This window comes from Acanthaster planci, linkage group LG14 (genome assembly GCF_054643075.1).
Source record: "Acanthaster planci isolate LZ-2023a linkage group LG14, COTS_SCS, whole genome shotgun sequence".
Classification (NCBI taxonomy): Eukaryota; Metazoa; Echinodermata; class Asteroidea; order Valvatida; family Acanthasteridae; genus Acanthaster; species Acanthaster planci.
This window is the reverse complement of record NC_141790.1, coordinates 6,811,444-6,832,651: the sequence shown is the minus strand read 5'-3', so window position 1 is coordinate 6,832,651 and position 21,208 is coordinate 6,811,444. Positions and strand designations below refer to the sequence as shown.

The following is a 21,208-nucleotide window of genomic DNA, read 5'->3' as shown; positions in this document are numbered from 1 at the left end:
TATGCTAACAACTTTTGGTTGGAACTCCTCATGCCTAAAATGTGTACTTAAGCAGGATGTAACAATCGTAATGACCTTTTGCTGGGAGTAGACTTTGCATCTACACTTTATTGGAATGCTAGCGCATGTTTTGTTACATTATTACGTGGTAACGTCCTTATTCCGGGCAAAAGTAATGAAAAACCACTTACCACCCCTTTTCATTCTTTTCCAGAATGACATTGCCCTTGAATCAACATGTATACTAAATGAAAGATATTTCATTGCTCAATCAATTTCTCCCAAAACACTTAATTTGATCTTTTGACTCATTTTTAATCTGTATGGCCTTCCGGGCACCAGACAAATTGTCGATACTTGTGGCAGATAAGTTTGTTAGACCACAGTGGATATCAAACATCAACAAACATGGCATCCTTCCATAGCAGAGTGTGTCATAAGTGTTATTTAGTAAAAGTGAAGCCGATGGTCAGTAAAGTACTCAGACTACTGATGTGCTGAGCACTAAACAACACTTATGACACCCTTTGCTATGGAATAGCGCCAAGTTTGTTGATGTTTGATATCCACTGTAGGTCATGTGACTTAGTGGGTGCAATTGGTATATTGTAGTTGAAATATATACTTTCCAAGACTAAATGATTTAGACAGAGTGGTCGCATGCAAAGATGACAGGCACTCACTAGGAGGTGGACATGCAGATAACTGAAACATTTGTTTATAATGTGTTGTTCAGACTACACAGTGCTTTGATAATGGGTTGGATAATTTTGGTCTGGGAAGGGTTGAGTGATTTGCATGCTAACTGATTCTTTACAGGTCATAGCAGTTGCAGCCTTGGTACATCACAAGTTCCCGATGGACAAAGCCCCACCAAAGCCTCCATTTCAACAGCATCTGTGTGGTGAGTGTCTTTGTGTCTTTCTCACTGAATACAGTTGACTCGTTACAAAATCGGCTTTTGACAAAATTCCAGTTATAACCTATGCACATCGTCAGTCCCAGCCATATTATGCACATTCCCATAAAGAGAAAATCCGTTCTAGTGAAATCGTACAGTACGAAATTCCTTTTACAATGAAAGGTTTCGTGACTTTGTTGCGTAAAAAACATTATTGGCTCCCCACTTATAACAAGTGTTTTTAAATCCTGGATTACATTTGCTAATGGAATTAGTACATGGAGGAATGGAGTATTACATTGTTTAATCTTGGTCCGATGTACATGTAGAAACGTTTCTGTGACATGAAGGTGCATATTACATTGTTGGACTGTGTAGGTGTGCATGATCGTTAATCATCCGCTGTGGTAACCAACTACGGCATCTGTAAAAAAAACACTAAATAAAATTTAAAAAATAAAAAGGATGATGAAATGAAAAAGGTATTTTTAAATTAAGCATCTCTTTGAAAGTCTCAGAAAAAGATAATTCATCTTGGCCCTGAGCTCAAAACAGTCAAAACATAAATTAATCCCTAATTTAGGAACCTGCGATGAAAAGATTGCCCAAACACTAAATTATTCATTTCATAAAGGAGTTTGAGTAAGAGACTGGCACGCCTGCCAATTAGCTTATGCACTTGCATGACACATGCTTTGATAGACGTGACTGTCCAATCACGAACAGTACCGATACAGCATGTGAGATAAGTGGAGTGCATTACACGCAAACCAAATTCTCATGGTAGGCTTCTATATAAGTTTGGATGCGTTGACAATAGTGCCACTCAAGTTATGGTTGTTCATACTTTGAAATTTCCAACAATGCCATATGCCCAAGGAAAACAGGGATCACACGTTGACCATTACAATACGAAAGGACAATAAAAAGCCTTTCCGTGACACAATTTGTGATGGAAAGATTACTCACCAGTTGATCATGAGTCTTGGCATTCTTGTGGTTGTTACGTCAACTTCGTCCTCATCCATAAATTATGGTAGACTGGTCTTGGTTTTTTATTCCATTTGTCTTATATATAATTCAATTTTTATAAAATAATATTAAGGTTTATTATTAAAAATTCACATTATATTCGATTGATCAGGCCCTAGAAAGCATTCGTTAAATTTCTGAGTTTTTGAGCATCACGTACGTCCACATATACATGAACATGTTCTGTGTGTGTAGCATTACATACCCAGTAAGGATTTACACGTTATGAACCCACCAGAGACCAGCAGCCAATGCACTGCGCTCTGCATACAGTCAATTTCAGATACAACCAATGTTTTTACTAGGTCCCGCAGATTTCAAAATATCGAGAGTCAAATGTACAAGTCTTCTTCAGTGTCTGTTCCTTGAGCCTTGAAAACCCTTGTAAACGTAATTTCAAAAAGTTAAGGAATCAAGTAATGTAGATAATTAACCATATGAAAGGATTTAAAGAGGTTGGTTAGAGTGGCCTGGTATGGCAATCCTAGGAGAATCTTTTTCTATTTATTAGAAAAAAAAAGATTGTTATTGTTTCTTTTGTCTAACTTTCAAGATTTAAATGTTTTAGTTCCTTGAATGCGTAAGCTGATATATTTCACATTGAAAAGTACAACCTCAGTTAAAAAAAATCAACCTTAGTGAGCTTGTTCTCCACATAACATCTTTGTTTAACTCACAAATACCAAAATTTGCTCTGCATGAAATTTTAGTGTATGCTGTGCATGCTTTGCTGAGATACAAGCTCAAGTCTGTTGGTGAAGTACACTATTTGGAACTGGAAGGATGAATGGAATACACCAACACAAACCACGAAAAGTTACAATCTTATTTTCCTTGTTTTTTCATTTGTCTTTCTTTCAGCTATTTCAAAGCCAAGCGATTGCATATTTCCATATGACCTGAAAGATACCATTAAGAAGCAGGTAATTACTGAATTTCCTTTCATATTTACCCCCTGTTTATTTTATCTAATTAGTGTTTAACTGAGCAGGAAAAGTGCTGAGGTTTTTAACTTGATGTTTCATTTATGATCTCCAGAAATCCAAGGTGGAAATCATGCCCACTGAGCGTGCTCTTTTGGGCTACTTTCTCGCCAAGATACACAAAATTGACCCCGATGTCATTGTGGTGAGTAAAATTATTCTCCACCTGTGCTTTTTTCAAGGATTGATCACTTTATTACTTGCACTGATTTAATTTACTTCAGTCCCTCTTGTAATTCTGATTCTGTGATCAGTCTGCAGAATTGGCCTCGCTGTTCTACTTAACTGAGTGCTTCATCTATAATTTGGCATGAATTGTCTTTTTTTTTGCTTCCGTGCCACATTTGCATCCTGAATATCATTAAGCTTGATCTTAATGTTTCACTGTAGAACAATGACAACCATCCAGTCCGTAATATGCGAGTTTTTATTTGATTTCAGGGACATGATATCTTTGGGTTTGACCTGGATGTGCTACTGCACAGAATCACTGCCAACAAGGTTCCTCATTGGTCTCGCATTGGACGACTCAAGAGGGCAAATATGCCCAAATTGACAGTGAGATTGCTTTTCTATTCCCTGTTGATATTTTAGATGCGTGTCCATGCTTGAGACAAGATGACTACGACTGTGCTGAATATCCAAATATTTGATCGATTATCGATAGTATTTTCCAAATTTTAATATTCGAATGCAAAATTCATGAGAAGGAACAGAGAATTTTCGTTTGTTTTAAATAAGAAAAATTGCACTATGGGGGCTTGTTTCAAGCAGATTCAAATGAAGTGACAGAAATCTTACAAGATTCAAAAAGTAAATTGTCCATTAAAAAATGTTAAAAGAAAAAGAAATTTTCATTAGGGCAACAAGTATTGTAATGTACAATTATGTGTGTTATTGCAACTGATTTTGTATAATGGTTTAATCATCAACAATCTGCCAGTTGGTAAGACCGAATATTTGGATATTCGATTGAATTGAAGTTCGAATATTCGAATAGTGAATTGTTCGAATATGACTCAGCCCTAAATATGACTTGTATTTCCTTCTAGGAATGAAATTTTTAAAGTTAGCACATGGGAGTACCCTAACAAGGTAGCATTTTTATCAATACACAAAGAAACTGCAGTTTGAGGATGTAAGATAACATTAAAAAGCTAACGTTGATACTCTTCCCTTACATTACGATTTGTGCCTCTGTATAGCTTGAGGTGTACAGTCTGATTTACAAAATGGTAGTGTCTATTTGGAAGACAAAATTGTGTGGAGGAGCGTCAGACATTTGAAATTAAAATGCTGTTTGATGATTGTAGCTTTGCCTGCATCTTGAATGGCACATTTACAAAAGAATCTTTAATACAGCATTGATTGTAACTAATTTTAATCAATGTTCTGATTGTTAATAAACTAATTTGGTAAACCAGAATCAGAAAGCATTTATACTGCAGTGGCACCATACTCATTTAGTGGTAGTATCGGCTGGTTTAATGCCTCTTTGACCTGTAGAGTTTTGTGACTTGCTAAAATGCATGCAAGCTCAAAGTTAAAGTGTACACTCATGAGTGTGGTGCCGACGCAGTTATGGTGTGGCACGTCCTCAGTAGATCGTGAACAGCCGTGGTTGTATATCTGACTGGGTAGTACACTAATACGGAATAATGAAAGGAGATAAATGGTGGATTACCAGAAGCGATACAATTTGTAAATGGTGTAAACCTTTCATTGGCGGCTCTGTGGAACTGGGTTGGATGCCAAAATAGGGCTGTGCTGAATATTCAAATATGTGATTAAATGGAAGGTCAAATATTGGAATATGCAATTATTTGAATTGATCCAGCCTTATTCTAAACCACAGTCACAAAGGACTTGAATTATCTATTGCAATTGTGATGATACATTTCGTAATTTCTTCTAGAGTGGTTATGGTGGAAAGGCTGGCACCTTCTCAGAAAAGAATGCCACCTGTGGTCGTTTCATCAGTGACATCAAGATCTCTGCTAGGGAGTTGATCCGATGCAAAAGCTACGATCTCTCTGAGCTGACCAAGCAGGTTCTGAAGAAAGAGAGACAAGAGATACCATACGAAGAATTCAGGAACATGTACAGGTATGGTTTGATTTGGCTAAGTGTAAAAATCAGGCTTTGTTACAAAGAACAAGTGTACAGTAATAAAGCCGCAATGTTGTTCTCTCTTCTTCCTAGCTGCATAATCCTTGCTTAACCCTAACCCCCAAGGGTGTATGTAAAATCGTATTGAAATTGGAGGATTAGGGACTGTTAAGGTTAATGCAGCTGGCGGAATCTCTTGCTCTTATAGTGAACTTACATTAAGCGTTTATGGAGTAAGGCACATGATGTCGGACAGTATTTGTCATTTAATAAAGGCCCTTATTTATTACCATTATCCTAGCTTATTGGACTCAACATCTGAGAATTCTAAAACCATGATCTCAGCTTTCTGGGGAGTACACAGCTTCAAGCTGCCATTTCAGAAGCAATTAACTAAAACCCAGTACAAAAACTTGCTTAGGAACACAACATGCTGGATTCAAACCCCTGGTATTGTTATCAAGAGATACAAACCCACAGCACTAGATCAGCCACGTATCCCTTCATTCTGCGAACAGTAGCTCTTCACCACACCGGTAATAATCAGAATGATGTCACCGTGAGGACCTTGACAAACACCTTCGAGAGAATTTTTTATAATAGTAAATATGTTATCGAAGAATTTTCTTTTCTGGTTATTACAAAATCTTTTCACTTAACGGTAAGTTGTGCAAAGAAGCTAGTTTATGACCTTGTTCATATTATGTATTAACCATATGCTGCCATGGAGCCCGGTTTTGGGCACATAGGCTTTATACATGAAACTGGGAGCACTGGACAAAAGAGCTGGGCCTTGTAACAAAAGACTGTAATCGGAACAAAAGACCGAGCTGGTGGGAATTGCTAACATTTGTTCAGTTGTCAATAGCTGAGGAAATCTATTCTTTTTTGAGAGAGATTATAGCACTGCTGCATGCTAATCTGGCCTCTATTGAAAAGATGCGAGTAACGCATGTTGCCAGTTTCGGGAACAAAAGAAAAAGCGGCAGGCCTGGCTGAAATAGTCACCACACAGTTATTTGTGTGGGTGTAAACGTCCAGTAAGTGAAGCTATGATTTGTTTAAGAATTTTGAAAACGGAAAATCTTGAAAATCTTCTGGTTTTACGTCGTGCAACTTCAAATTCCACCAGCAACAAGTGGTTAACATGCCTGTAGGTCATGTTATGTATTAACATGCTCTTACATCCAGACAGTTAACCACTTATTGTCGACAGTAGATGTACTGCACTACTGTCGACTCTCAGTAATGCAAGCTTGGGTAAGAGGATACTTTGGTTTAGACAAGCATATTTGCCAGTCCTGACTGAATTGTGCACAGTCCTATGAGGAAAAAAATGTGTAATACGAGCTTACATGTCACGAGATTTCGGATAAGACAAGCATTGTTTTGTGCACCGGCTGAGTGCAAATCTATTGTTATCTGTCTATTTAGCACAAGCTTCTTTGAAGGCAACTTATCAATTAGCCGGTCTATTCAATTTTGAATGGTGCTTCCTTAATTTGTGCGTATACAGTAGAACAGTGCTGCAGTTTTCCCTAAACGAATCAATCCGTTTGTGTCTGGTGCTGCAAGAGAGATGAACAATGGGCGTTTGCAGTTCCCGTGCCCAACATAGAAATTCTTTGAGGCAACTTTCAAACCGCCTGAACACAAGCAAGTGCCGCCAAAAGTATTTAGGACAGTGGTGAACAAAAGAATTCTTTTGTTTGATATGCATACTTATACACATGTACACTTTACCTACTGTCAATTGGTGACACATATGGTACGTCGAGCAGGACGGCAGCTTTCGCATAAGACAAGGTACAAATAATACAAGCTAAGTTCCAAGGCCCTCATATTAATGAGAGTCGACTGTATATGGTTGACCTTATCTGGAAATAATAGCTGAAATGTCTTGAGGTTTCACAAATGAAAATATTTTACTACTGGGGTTCTTTTGACTTCTTCGTAGCACATCGCGGCACTTGATGTATTTCATTGAGAACATCTGGATGGATTCCTCACATATTGTTGACATCATGTGTGAACTGAACGTTATACCCCTAGCACTGCAGATTACCAACATTTGTGGTAATGTGATGGTAAGTCAGCATGAGAAGAGTGATCATTCTTATACAGTAACAATAATTATATGGGGCACTTTATCTGGAAAAAAAATGATCAAGGTGCAAAAATAACATTAACTCTGATCCAAAAAACAATAAATAATCCATTCCCAGGGGAGTATACAGACTAATGCTGCTCTTTCAGGTACAAGCAACTTTCAAATCACATACGCACAGGTATTCACTTATACTCCTGGATGGAGAGTGGCCAGCAGTGGTAAAATGACTAGCGCAAGGTCACAACATGAAACCAGCTGTGGGATTCTGACTGCTGACCTCAATGATCAAGAGTTACAAACTGTCACCACAAAGCCACACACTCCCTTCACTTATGCCAATTCCCGACGATTGAGAAAATAGCAGGTTATTCATTTTGTAAAGGGACTAAGCAACACCAACATATTGGTTTGTGTGAATTGCAATTAAACTTGTCTCAAAACTTGGAAGGTTTTACCTTTTGACTCTCTCCTATTAAAAGGAAAAGAAAAGAGTTGCTCCCGTTTGGGGTAGTTTTGATTAAACTTTGGTTGGCACCTATCTGTTACAAAACCTGGAACAAGATTTGAAAGGTGAAGCTTTCAATTGAATGCTATAAAATCTTGGTAATTCCTTCTCTTGTCAAGTCTCGTACTCTGATGGGAGGTCGGTCGGAGAGGAATGAGTTTCTCCTACTCCATGCTTTCTACGAGAAGAACTTCATCTGCCCAGACAAGGAATATAAAAAGAAAGCTGCACCTGTGAATATTGTGAGTTATTAAAACAGCAGAAAACCATAATTCCGAGAAACTGCGGCATGTGTAGAGATGTACATGTACTATATCTACCGCAGATGGCCCAACGTTATTGCAGACGTAACAAATACTTCGGCAAATTTAACGTTTTTTGTATTACTTTGATTATTCACAATTCTATTTTGTGAACACCACAAAATTTTATGATTGTAAAAGTTGAAGTGCAAAGAATATATGCCTATTTTTGCACAGTGGTTGATATGTGAGGCTTCAGGAAGGCTCCTTGATAATTCTGAGGAAACTGAAATTTGTCGACAGCTTTCGGTTTGTTGCACTGACTTTTACTGGCTCTTTGTTTGTTTTCTTATACAGAATGATGAGGAAGCCAACGAAGATCAAGGAGACAAGCCAGCAGGCTCATCAAAGGCACGTCGCAAACCAGCCTACACAGGAGGCTTGGTGTTGGAACCAAAACGAGGTTTGCCGTTGAAATCAATGCACAGAAATTACATTTTGACAGAGTTGCATATCCAATGGTTTCCTCCATTGATCAAATTAAAAAGCCTGTTAAGGTTGGTCAATCAACTTGTTCATTTCTGTTCTGTCCCCACCAGGATTCTACGACAAGTACATTCTACTTCTTGACTTCAACAGCTTGTACCCATCCATCATACAGGAGTACAACATCTGCTTCACTACAATCAACCGCACACCAAGGCCAGATGAAACGGTAGATATCTACGTCTTGGCTGAAAAGTTAGAAGAAATGTAGAAGGATATTGTGTAGGGTTGAAAAAGATAAAGGTAGCCATAGCAGGAAAATAATCCCAGAGAGGAACATTGTTGAATGGTTCATAAACTGACTAGTGCTATGAGTATCTCTATTGTCATTCCAGCCATTATGAGAACGGTGTGTTCATTATCTCTATTGTCAGTTTGAGTCCTCGCCATGATGAAAGCAGCGTGTTCATTATCTCTATTGTCAGTTTGAGTCCAGCCATGATGAAAGCAGCGTGTTCATTATCTCTATTGTCAGTTTGAGTCCAGCCATGATGAAAGCAGCGAGTTCATTATCTCTATTGTCAGTTTGAGTCCTCGCCATGATGAAAGCAGCGTGTTCATTATCTCTATTGTCAGTTTGAGTCCAGCCATGATGAAAGCAGCGTGTTCATTATCTCTATTGTCAGTTTGAGTCCAGCCATGGTGAAAGCCGCATGTTCATTATCTCTATTGTCAGTTTGAGTCCAGCCATGATGAAAGCAGCGTGTTCATTTTCTCTATTGTCAGTTTGAGTCCAGCCATGATGAAAGCAGCGAGTTCATTATATCTATTGTCTGTTTGAGTCCAGCCATGGTGAAAGCCGCATGTTCATTATCTCTATTGTCAGTTTGAGTCCAGCCATGATGAAAGCAGCGAGTTCATTATATCTATTGTCTGTTTGAGTCCAGCCATGATGAAAGCAGCGAGTTCATTATCTCTATTGTCAGTTTGAGTCCAGCCATGATGAAAGCAGTGTGTTCATTATCTCTATTGTCAGTTTGAGTCCAGCCATGGTGAAAGCCGCATGTTCATTATCTCTATTGTCAGTTTGAGTCCAGCCATGATGAAAGCAGCGTGTTCATTTTCTCTATTGTCAGTTTGAGTCCAGCCATGATGAAAGCAGCGAGTTCATTATATCTATTGTCTGTTTGAGTCCAGCCATGATGAAAGCAGCGAGTTCATTATCTCTATTGTCAGTTTGAGTCCAGCCATGATGAAAGCAGTGTGTTCATTATCTCTATTGTCAGTTTGAGTCCAGTCATGATGAAAGCAGCGTGTTCATTTTTTTGTTGTCAGTTTGAGTCCCTGCCATGATTAAAGCAACGTGTTCATTTTCTCTGTACGTGCTTAATAAAGATGCGTTTTCATTTTATTAGCTTTATCATAATGGCTGCAATATTCTGCAAATATCTTGCAACTATTATGGTTTACTTTGATAAAGCATTGGCCATCAAAGAATAGTTTGGCAAGTAGTAGCCTTTTTGTCATCCACTTCCAAACAGACTTCTTAGGTTTGCTGTGTGCCAGTTTCATAAAAGATCAAATAATCTTGAATACCTTTTGGAATACCTTACGCTATGCACAGATTTAAGTTAGCCCATTTTGTCATCTAATGATCCTAACCTGAGGCCTCTTAGGGTTGAATAAAAACTTTCTTTAAATATCACTTATTTTTTCGAGCCCAGTTTATTTTGATTTATGGTGCGATTGTGTTGCCTGATTAGAGCAGAATAGGGGAACATCTTTAATTTTACTGCAACATTTTCTTTCATTGTGTGCCTGTGAGTTTGTGCTGTATTCAGACCAAGGAGAGGAATAAGAAAAGATAACAACTTCATGTTATCCTATATCTGGAGGGAGATCTTATGTTGATAAATGATCCTCAAAGTTACATGCATGAGGTTAATCTATTAGGGGGGATTGTCATTTAAAGGAAAATTCAGTAATTTCTATCCTTAAAATTCAACGACTATGTTTGTATTCTAGGCTGACAATGATTGGTTGCCTGAGGTGCCAGATCGTTCCTTGGACTTAGGAATCCTGCCAACTGAGATACGCAAGCTGGTGGAGAGGCGTAAGCAAGTCAAACAGCTCATGAAACAACCGGACCTCAATGCTGATCTTAAACTCCAGGTAAGAAACATACAACATCCCCCCGTGCTGTACAGAAATACATTTTTTCTGCAGTGCCTTGATCAGTGATTATGTATTAGATTGTAGTCATAGATAGTCATGGAAAAGTTAATTTGGTCAGAAAGACTTTGATCATTGTCCGAAAACTGCAGATGGACCGCAGAGTTTGAATAAAAGTGTTGCACATTACCATATAAGACTAGGAACGAAAAATCCTTGCATCCTAGGTAAACACACAAGCCTGTCTCTTGCTGAAATGGTTTGGCTACAGACACTTTTGCGTACTTTGCACATGACAACGTTTAGACCATTAAAACATTTTCAACAAATGATAAACTGTTTTGAATGTTGCATTTTGTAAAGTTTGGATACCTTGTATGCGAGAATTCATGTACAGTAAATTTGGCCATGTTAGCTCTCTAAACTTTTAAAGGGGATAAACTTATCTTTGTTTGTCTCTTCTGTAGTATGACATTCGTCAGAAGGCCTTGAAGCTCACAGCCAACAGTATGTATGGGTGTCTGGGGTTCTCTCATTCTAGGTTCTACGCTAAGCCACTTGCAGCGCTAGTCACAGGCAAAGGTCGAGAGGTAAGATTAATAAACACCTCTCTCAACTCTAACTTTGATGATTAAAGAAATTCTAGAGAACCCGGTAACTTTTCTCAGGATTGTCTGACAGGAACCGTAATACATCTCCCAAGTATTCAACTGTTAAAGATTTCAAAAAACCTTGATACAAATAAGTCAAATTTTTCTTGCTTTGTCAGGGTATAGATTGATTGTAAAAACTGGCAATTTCTCAGTGGGAAATAATCTGGCCATGTCTCAAATGGGCTTCCAGTAACATGGCTTTGTCTGAATTGCATGGCTGCGGCTTCAAGTTACACACTAACACCATACATGTGTATCATGTCAAGCCACAGTCATATAATTCAGATACAGCTTAAGGCTTACGTCTGCTCTCAGAATGTGCCCATGTGTATAAAGTGGACCTAGACCCATGTGGGATTCGAACCAAGACTGTTAGGAATGCAAGATGAAGAAACCACCAACCTGGCTGCCTAATTGCTATATGCTATTAAAGCCTCAACAACACGAACAGGGATTAATAATAATAATATGAAGGCATTTATAAAACAGTGTCTGGCATTCAAAGGTACTGATAGATTATCATTAGACCCCATCAACCAATTGAGGGATTAGACCCCTTAACCAATGGCAGTTCTTGACCCCATCAACAAATTGAGGGATTAGACCCCTTAACCAATGACAGTTCTTGACCTCATCAACCAATTGAGGGATTAGACCCCTTAAACCAATGACAGTTCTTGACCCCATCAACAAATTGAGGGATTAGACCCCTTAACCAATGACAGTTCTTGACCCCATCAACTAATTGAGGGATTAGACCCCTTAACCAATGACAGTTATTGACCCCAGCAACCAATTGAGGGATTGGACCCCTTAACCAATGACAGTTCTTGACCCCATCAACCAATTGAGGGATTAGACCCCTTAACCAATGACAGTTCTTGACCCCATCAACCAATTGAGGGATTAGACCCCTTAACCAATGACAGTTATTGACCCCAGCAACCAATTGAGGGATTAGACCCCTTAACCAATGACAGTTCTTGACCCCATCAACCAATTGAGGGATTAGACCCCTTAACCAATGACAGTTCTTGACCCCATCAACCAATTGAGGGATTAGACCCCTTAACCAATGACAGTTCTTGACCCCATCAACCAATTAAGGGGTATTAGACCCCTTAACCAATGACAGTGTGCCATGATGTATCTCTTGCTCTGCTCCCCCATTTGTTGAAATATTTTTGACAGAAAAGTATTATCAGTTGATTGCTTTTTATGCCTTCCCCACAAAAAAGTAGGATGTTATTTCAAATCAAATTATAAAAATCATGAAAGTCCTTTTTTCTTTGCAGATTCTCATGAACACTAAGGAGCTTGTTCAAAAGGTTGGATACTCTTCTCAAATAATATAATTTGGCAAGAAAAATGAGGTGTTGAAGCTTTGTGATGGAATTTTCACTGACATATTTTCCACAAATCCACTTTCAGGTTATTTCATTATGATACTAGACATAAATTTTACCTCACTTTGATGTAGCTGGTAACGATCTTTCTGCAAGGAAATTTCCTGATTGAACTCTTCTTTTTCAGATGAATTTGGATGTGATATACGGAGATACAGATTCCATCATGATACACACCAACACCAATGACTTAGATCAAGTCATGAAAGTTGGTAACAAGGTAAATTATTTCACTTGATTAGAGAAAACTTTGCAACATTTGAATGGCTTTACCAATGAACCTTGGCAAGTGCTAAAATGAGAAAAGAAGCTTTAATACTGGGGTTGGACTCAAACCCAGGACCACCTGCACTCAAGTACCAGTGTCTTAATTTCTTGGTTGCTACGAGGAAGCAGGGCATAAGTCCCACCGAAGTACCTTTGTTTGTGAATTTTTATGTTACTAACCTTCAGAAAGCACTGACCTCATAATGTGGCCCAAAAGAGTTATATCAAACTTGTGATTGGACTTGTGTCTCTTTCTCAGCAGTGCATTTGTTTGAGACAGTTTCTTTTATTATACATAATATTCATAAGGTTTATTCCTGTTTGTCCCTAATTCAATTATTAGTTGTACTATAATGTATTTTTAGGGTCAAAAGTCATGATCACTGACATGGCATAGCATAAATCCAAGTTTCTTTCTTCACAAGGTTTTAAGAGACATGCACAGTTTTTTCTGCTGTTTTACTTTGAATCGTTCTGGCACATAAATTGTCATGTCTGTATTCACAAGTGTTATTTGACAGTAGTGCTATCCTTCATAAACAGTCCTATGTCTCACCCATATCTGTTTCTGTTGAACAGCATGCCTCCTGGAAAACTTTGAAAATCGCGGAATTTTATGCCCATCCTTGAAAGTCCTGGAAAATGCTTAATTTTTAAAAAAGGTCCTGGAAATTCCAGTAAAATCAGTATTTCTTTTAAAATAAGACAAAAATGATGTAATGAACTGTGTCAGAAAATTTACCACAGTCGAACCGTCCCCACGTACATTGTTGCTATTTCACGGTGCAATACAGTTGTATATTATTCACCATGCATTGTCTACACGACACACCTGCGCTGCATGCAGTGTTATGAGTGAAATCAATTTTGGATGGTGCCCACAATGTGATGCTTTCTATTTCACATGCTCGGGGCACAAAGGATATCATTACTAAACTTTCTTGTAGTCAAATTTTACCTTCATTTTGTAGCTCCATGGTGAACTGTCTGTTGTGGCTATAATTATGAAATCATTCTCTATTAAATATATGCACTTTATTTAATACATATTTGAATATTTCCAATCATTATAAGCCAATAAAGCTCAATGTAAAAGTAAAACTGTGTTGAACCTTTTTCCTTGACGTTGAATGGACTAGGGGAAGTTTATTTTTTTATGATCGCCAGCTGTGTGTACCTCGTCCGATTGTCACTGTCAGAAAACTTGTCACGTCTTTGTCACTGCGCTGCTTGATGTCTATACATTATGTTGTAACTTCACGAGGGGAAGTTTATTTTTTTATGATTGCCAGCTGTGTGTAGGCCTACCTTGTGGTCTGGTTGTCACTGTCAGAAAATATGTCACGTCTTTGTCGCTGCGCTGCTTGATTTCTATACATTGTGATAACTTCACAATCTTCTATTGTATTGTATTGATTTATTATATTGCGTGTCCAACCTGGATTAAGTCCTGGAAAAATCAAGCTGTTGACCTGGAAAATCACTGAAAAGTACTGGAATATTTTTTTCACAAGGATGTATTGAACCCTGGTTTAATGTTGGGTTTGATTGTCTCACTCTCTGAAGGTTAAAACCGAAGTGAATAAGTTATATCGCCTGGTGGAGATTGACATTGATGGTGTCTTCCAGTCGATGTTGCTTCTCAAGAAGAAAAAGTGAGTTGGATTCTCCATTTCAAAATCACCATTAAATTGAATCAAATTGGTAAATAAAAAAGGGTGTCAAAATAAGTTGACAAACCAGAATATTGCAATTTGTAGGCGTGTACTCATTGCTTGGATTCTTTCTGAGGGGGCTGAATTATCAAAGAAAACAGTGCAAACCTAGGTAAAGTTTTCTTATAAAACCTGCAATGTCATCGGCAACATCGGTCTCTAGCTACAGTTCTGTTCAACAAAAATAAGCAGAAAACCAAAAACTTATTCAAATCTTATTTATGGTTGGTTTGATTTAAATCGACATAAAATGGAACTCAATCTTTTTAGCATCAATAAATAGAACAGCTATGCAACGCTCTTCATGAAAATTTAATGTGGCAAACAATTTCTTACATGACCGGAATCACTAGCATTCTGGCCCCTCTCCTGACTACTCCCCTCTGATTAGAAGATCCTCCTTCACTGGCAGAGAAGAGACAGGCTGAAGGGGACAGTTTCAGTTGGTTGTAAGGGGCTCATTGGAGACCCATAACAGACACGCATGAATGCGTGCGCACATAGTATCTTCCCAGCGAAGGGACTTCACTTCTAAGTAAAATGACACCATCTTTTGTTCCTGCAATGAGAAGAAAATCAGTCTGAGTAGTGTGGCAGTACAATCAGTTTTAAGCATCAAAATGGGGCTAACTTTTTAGGACATATTTCCAATTGCTCCTTGATCAGGTATGCAGCACTTGCTGTGGAACGGCACTCGGACGGAACAATAACTACCAGTCAGGAACTGAAGGGTCTCGATATTGTACGTAGGGACTGGTGTGATCTGGCCAAGGAGGCAGGAAAGTAAGAGAGTTGGTTATTATTAAGTTTGTGTTGCATGTTGCCATCAGTTCTTGTCATGGTGCAGTTTTTCAGTCCTTGCAATGGTTGAACAGTGTGTCCATGATTAGTGCATATGCAAAGATTATTCTCAGGAAAGACTAGTTTCTGACCTCTGGATTAAGCCGGTGTAGAAACTTTGATCAACACTGATTTGATGGCTGATCCACTTCAGGCCCATAGAGACCTCTTAAAAACACATTTTACTTTTCTTGGAACAACAGTCAACATAAGTCTAGAAACCAAAAAATTATACAGATGTCCAAGTTTAAATGTTTTGGTTTTATTGAAATAAACACACTCCCCCAGAGATGAAATCTACATTTGCAATTCTGTAGATGGTAGAATTGTCCCATTTTTGTTTTACAGCTATGTGATTGGTCAGATCCTGTCAGCTGAACTTAGAGAGACCATCGTCGAAAACATCCATTCCAAATTGATTGAAGTTGGGGAGAAGGTTGCCAAGAATGAGCTCCCTCTCAAGATGTATGAAATTAGTAAGGTGAGGTACCTCGTAGGAGCTGAATATCACTGAGTTATGTAGACTTATCCCGGCCTAGGTTGATGGCTAGTGAGAGGGGTTGGCAGAGCAGGAGTTAATTGAAATGGAACGAAACAGATTGGGTTTTGGGGGGGTTGTTAAACTGCAGGAACTTCAGGGCTAACTTATGTGGGAAGATTTAGGGTTAGGCATAAGTTGTGGGCTGTGTTGGTTGGGTTGAGATTGCGTGGGTTAGGTTGAGTATTGAGGTTGAGTTTGGTTGATATTGGCACAGGTTGGGTTGAGTAAGTTTGGACTAGGTTGAGTTGCTTTGGGCTGGATTGGATTGACATTGTGGTTGAGCTAGGTCAGGTTTGGTGAGGTTGGTTCAGATTGGTACAGGTTGGGTTGAGTTAAAGTTTGGGTTAGGTTGAGTTGGATTGGGTTGGAATGGTTTGACATTGTGGTTGAGCTGGGTCAGGTTTGGTTGAGTCAGTCTGGCTTCACTGATGATTTAGGTTGGTATGGTTTGTCACATTTCTTACAATGTCTCTTTTCTGGTTGATTTAAATTTGGTGCTGTAAATCTTGATATGGACAAATTTTTTTGTAGCTCGCGTTTCTCATTACATGTTCCTCGTCCATCCACAGAGCCTGACAAAGGCACCACAAGATTACCCAGACAAGAAGAGCTTACCCCATGTCCACGTGGCTCTCTGGCTGAACAGCCAGGGAGGCAAGAAGGTTGGGGCAGGGGATACTGTCTCCTATGTAGTCTGTGAGGTAAGTGGCTTGTCCTAGGATCAACACTGTCAGAATTAGTATTTCAATGGATGATACACTAGGTTCTGATGTTTGACTCACGTGTGATGGTGGGGGGGGTCGAATCCATGAAGACAATGGTGCTTGCATTCTTTTGACAAGTCACTTCTCTGCTGTTGCCTAGTTCCGTACAGACTTCTGAATGTCATGAACTGTGTCAGTATCACAATTTGAACAGTATGCAGAGATTTCAAGCATATCAATAAACAATTTTGAGATTCAAGGTTACTCAGTCATCTCAAGGTGCTTTTCCATAATTCTCATTTTCACGGATATGGAACAGGCTTAAAAAAGTACTTGTTGAAATGTCTCAGCTTGTGATGGAATCTAAACCAGATTTTGCAACTGACATTGGTTCAAATATAACTTCATAATCCCTCTTATCGATATCGAGAATACATTTCTCTTTCAAAGCAAGGATGATCTCAGAATTTTCAGCCGTACATTTTGCGTCTAAAATATTGGAAGTCATCATGATAAACAGGAATTCTAAGATGCCTACTAAATAGCACCCACCATTATGTTTCACTTCTGTCACAGGATGGTTCAGTCCTGCCTGCCAGTCAGCGTGCATACCACCCAGAGGAAGTCCAGAAACAAGACCATTTGAAGGTAGACACCAAGTACTACCTAGCACAGCAGGTTCATCCTGTTGTCTCCAGACTGTGTGATCCTATTGAGGGCACCGATGCTGCCCGCATTGCTGAATGTCTCGGTAAATACAAGATATTACAAATTTCATGTTTCAGATCTGTTGAGATATGAAGCTCATGTGTTTAGTTCGACTTTGTTCAAAGAACAACATATTGTGCGTTTATTTAGGTTATTTAGACAACATAAATGTGGAGTCCCTAGTGTGACACTTTTTCAGTTTTGCCCAACTTTCTGAAAGTAGTGCTGAAAGATTTAGCTCACATTAGTGATGCCAAGGAATATGGCACTAATTTTGGTTGAAGATTCGCCAAAATGGTGCACTTTATCTCATCTCAATCTCCTAGGTGATCGTTACAGATTTTTTGTATGAATTTCAAGCATTGTGTCAGAAAATAATACTTGTTTGGGGGATTTTTAAAAGAGTGCACTTGTTACCACATGTTAAAGAAATGAGAGACAAAAATAAACTGCCAGACAACATTTACTTTGAAACCTCATTAAATGTCAACCCTACTGCAAATGAATATATATGAGGTGTTTCTTTCTCTGCTACCAAGGGTTGGACTCTGTGCTGGTCATGTTCAGTGATATCTCTCTATTTGTGTTGTAAAGTCATTGATATTGTCAGTCTGTGTTTTCTTTGGACGGCTACATGGGAGGGTGCTAGTGATCTGGTTATCGAGCATCTTCCTTGGCCAGTTGTCGTTGTGCTGGAGATAACCACACTAGCAAAGATAGCCCCCTTTGGACTCTTCACTCACTATTTATAGAAAAATTAATTATGAATTATGTTAAAGTTCATTTTGTCATCTTATTTGATACTTATCTACTTTTATCTATATCTGATCATCCAACAGCGCATTTAGCGCCAATTACAGGGTGATAGTGAGTGAAGAAGACAATGAAGAAATTCGCAGTTTTTAGGGAGGAAAACCCTAGATAAATTTTTTGGGGAAACCCACAGACTCAGGTAGGACTCACGGACCCGTGGACTCAAAACCTAATCCACATGTAGACCGAGCCGGATTCGAACCCTGGCCCCCAAAGGTGGAAGGCAAGGAAAGAAACACTAGACCAACCTGACTCCCCTACCAACAAGATGATGCTCTGGTCACACGTGATTGCTCAGGGACTAATCGGGGATGCTATAATAAGCTTTCTTCAGAAAAAGCACCTTATGGCCTAATTTCAAGCATGTCCATTAAAGCAGTTCTGCCCATTGTCATTTCAAACAGTTCACAAAGAATGTGGTTGGCCTAAGGTGCGGCACCTCATTCCTGGGTGATCCTGAGAAACAAAATTAAGGAACTCTTCTTTTTGGCTCCTGCATTGAACCACTACACTGAGTGGCCAAATCAGGTTCCTGGGTCTCACTCCTGGTGATTTTTTTTTTTTTAAACGAGGTTTACAGCTGTCTATCTCAAAATACTGATGACCTTTGTGAGGGAATTGTCACTGCTGTTTAGACGTCAGAGACATCATCAGAAATGCAGTGAGGGCAGTAAGAATCAAATGAGATGATTGTGTGGATTTTTTGGCAGTAGGTTTGGCAAAGATGTTCCTATTCCCACATGGAAGTTCAGCTTATTCAAGACATGGTTTTTGGCCAACTTCTTGTTTGTAATGTCCTCAAACTATGCAAGACTGTCAAGCACTTCTTGAGAGTAAAGTCGATTTTTACATTAGCAATGAAGAGAATCCCCTGATCTTTAATATATGTAAAACTAATAATTACCTTGTTCCTATCAAAGAAAGTACACACTACATACCTGAAATTAGTATTTGATGATTAATATCTTTACCAAATTTGGCATATGTTTGCTTAATAGGGTTGGACCCGGCAGGTTACCGTCATGCTGTACGTCAACATGATGATGAAACCGATGCCATGTTGGGTGGGGAAGCAGCCATGGCAGACGAGGAGAAATACAAGAATGCAGACCGCTTCAAGTTTGTCTGCCCCAATACAAAATGTGGTCGAGAGAATATCATTGACAGTGTCTTTACTGGTAGTGTAAGTATGGATGAGAACTCTGTCAATAGTAGACTGAACACCCTTCGGTTGAGGGCTCCTAACCATCATTGTCATGACATTGTTATAGTTTAGTAAACCAGAAATATTTCAAAGGTTTTTTTTTTTACTTTGTTCATTTGTCACAAATACATCTGAATGGGGTTGAAAATAAGCAACGAAAGGCTGATGAATATCTTGTGGCTTTTTAGACTGTTTGTGTGATGTGCATGTTCTGAGACTAAGCTTTTGTGAAGCAGTTGCAAGTATTTGTGAAGTACGCGACAGTGCTGCTGACAGCAATAAAAACTCTGCTTGGAAAGTGTGTTTCACTGTGAAGCTCCTGTCTTCTAATGTGGGCATTGGCAAATGAGGTATACTGTTCACAGTGCACAAAAAGTTGAAACATGTAGTGAGTCAAGAAATGAACAAAAATCACCCCAAAATGAGCAAAAATGGATGCATAGCCACCCCTTGCTGTTCTATCAGAACTAACTCATAAATGATAGCAGTGTGTGATATAGCCTCATTCAGGGGCTGATCTTCACAAAGAAACCAATTCTTGTCATTAAGGCATTTTACAGCATTATAATGCTGTAATGGAAAACGTTCTTTGTAGAGCTAAGCTACTGGGATTGCCGTGTTTAAACTCATAATGATTGTAATTTTGGGATGAAGACTTAATACATTACATCCAGAATGTACAGTCTTTCATTGTATTTACATCCATTGAAAAGTTGAAGGTTTCTGAGTTATTACCTGTATTTATTTAAAACAGGTTTGTTTAGTACAGACATCTGTATTTTCCTTTATTTATCCCTAACTCCCAAGGATGTATATAAAATTGTATTGTAATTGGAGGATTTGGGACTGTTAGGGTTAATTAATGAAATCTGATCACCACCCCTGGGTCATGTAAACAGTTTTATTCATATTTAATGATTTAAAACTGTCAGTGTTGAGAGTTGTTCACAGTGTTAATGGCTTGAGTGGGTCTAGTACAAGGTGTTTGTACCACGCACATTTTATGGCCTCACCATAAAATTCAAGATGGAATATCTCTCCCAGCTGATCTCTGCCATCGTCGGTGCAAAGACATGTTAACTGAGTTTTGCTGACTGTTTGTTGTGTTTTTGTGATTTGCCACAGGACAAGTTGATATCTTGCAGCCTAGCTCAGTGCACCAACCCTGAATGCAAGACGGTCCTGTCCAATCACTGGTCTCTTATGTGTAATCGTCTCAACCAGCTCATTAGGGGATATATACAGAAGTACTATGCTGTAAGTTGGGCAGCAATAAATTAATGGAATGATGCAGTATCTTTTCATAGTATGTGAATCTTAATTGTTTATTGCCAATAACTGTTGTTTTTGGTTTCAGTCTAATTTCTCAAGGCTCTGTAATAGGCTTTGAATTTTGTTTTTAGGGTAAGGCCACTTTGGCCTTGAAGTAAGCAAGATTATAGAGGGCATCAAGGCCAACTGGAAGGACATCAAGGCCAGATAAAATCTGTAACGGGCATGGAGGCTTTATGCCAATATTAGTCCTAACAGTCCTCCATCAAAAACTCACAAAAGAAATCAAATTTCCATTTCCAAGTCAACTGCTTTAATCACTCTTTGTGCAGCGTTTTTCTCCAGTTGTCCTTTCTTGCAGCCACTAGTGCAAGTTAATTCATTTATGAAAAACTTACGACAATCACAACATACACTGCACATTCGCGTGCACACATTCCTCGTATACAGACCTCAATGTGAATTAATGTGAATTGTGTATCACACTTACAAGCACTGAGAAAGAGAAAGGCAGGTGACTATTCATGTAAAATCTGCCACACATA

The 21,208-nt window shown here is 38.8% G+C and overlaps 1 protein-coding gene across 2 annotated transcripts in view; it reads left to right on the top strand.

Moving 5' to 3' along the window:
* LOC110985304 (DNA polymerase alpha catalytic subunit-like) overlaps positions 1-21,190 on the top strand; it is a 39,441-nt gene extending 18,251 nt beyond the window's left edge. The window contains exons 16-35 of one of the 2 annotated variants that reach the window (XM_087145769.1): positions 820-904; positions 2,795-2,856; positions 2,972-3,061; positions 3,358-3,474; positions 4,832-5,022; positions 6,983-7,112; positions 7,760-7,882; positions 8,240-8,345; positions 8,482-8,597; positions 10,394-10,540; positions 11,008-11,130; positions 12,489-12,521; positions 12,727-12,819; positions 14,433-14,521; positions 15,248-15,364; positions 15,770-15,902; positions 16,532-16,663; positions 17,243-17,417; positions 19,186-19,370; positions 20,517-21,190. In XM_087145769.1, coding sequence (XP_087001895.1) covers positions 820-904; positions 2,795-2,856; positions 2,972-3,061; positions 3,358-3,474; positions 4,832-5,022; positions 6,983-7,112; positions 7,760-7,882; positions 8,240-8,345; positions 8,482-8,597; positions 10,394-10,540; positions 11,008-11,130; positions 12,489-12,521; positions 12,727-12,819; positions 14,433-14,521; positions 15,248-15,364; positions 15,770-15,902; positions 16,532-16,663; positions 17,243-17,417; positions 19,186-19,370; positions 20,517-20,672 — 2,403 coding nt within the window. In that variant the 3' untranslated portion in view covers positions 20,673-21,190. The remainder of the gene's footprint in view (positions 1-819; positions 905-2,794; positions 2,857-2,971; positions 3,062-3,357; positions 3,475-4,831; positions 5,023-6,982; positions 7,113-7,759; positions 7,883-8,239; positions 8,346-8,481; positions 8,598-10,393; positions 10,541-11,007; positions 11,131-12,488; positions 12,522-12,726; positions 12,820-14,432; positions 14,522-15,247; positions 15,365-15,769; positions 15,903-16,531; positions 16,664-17,242; positions 17,418-19,185; positions 19,371-20,516) is intronic. The other variant, XM_087145770.1, reaches the window with a different exon arrangement.
* Positions 21,191-21,208: the final 18 nt, after the last annotated feature.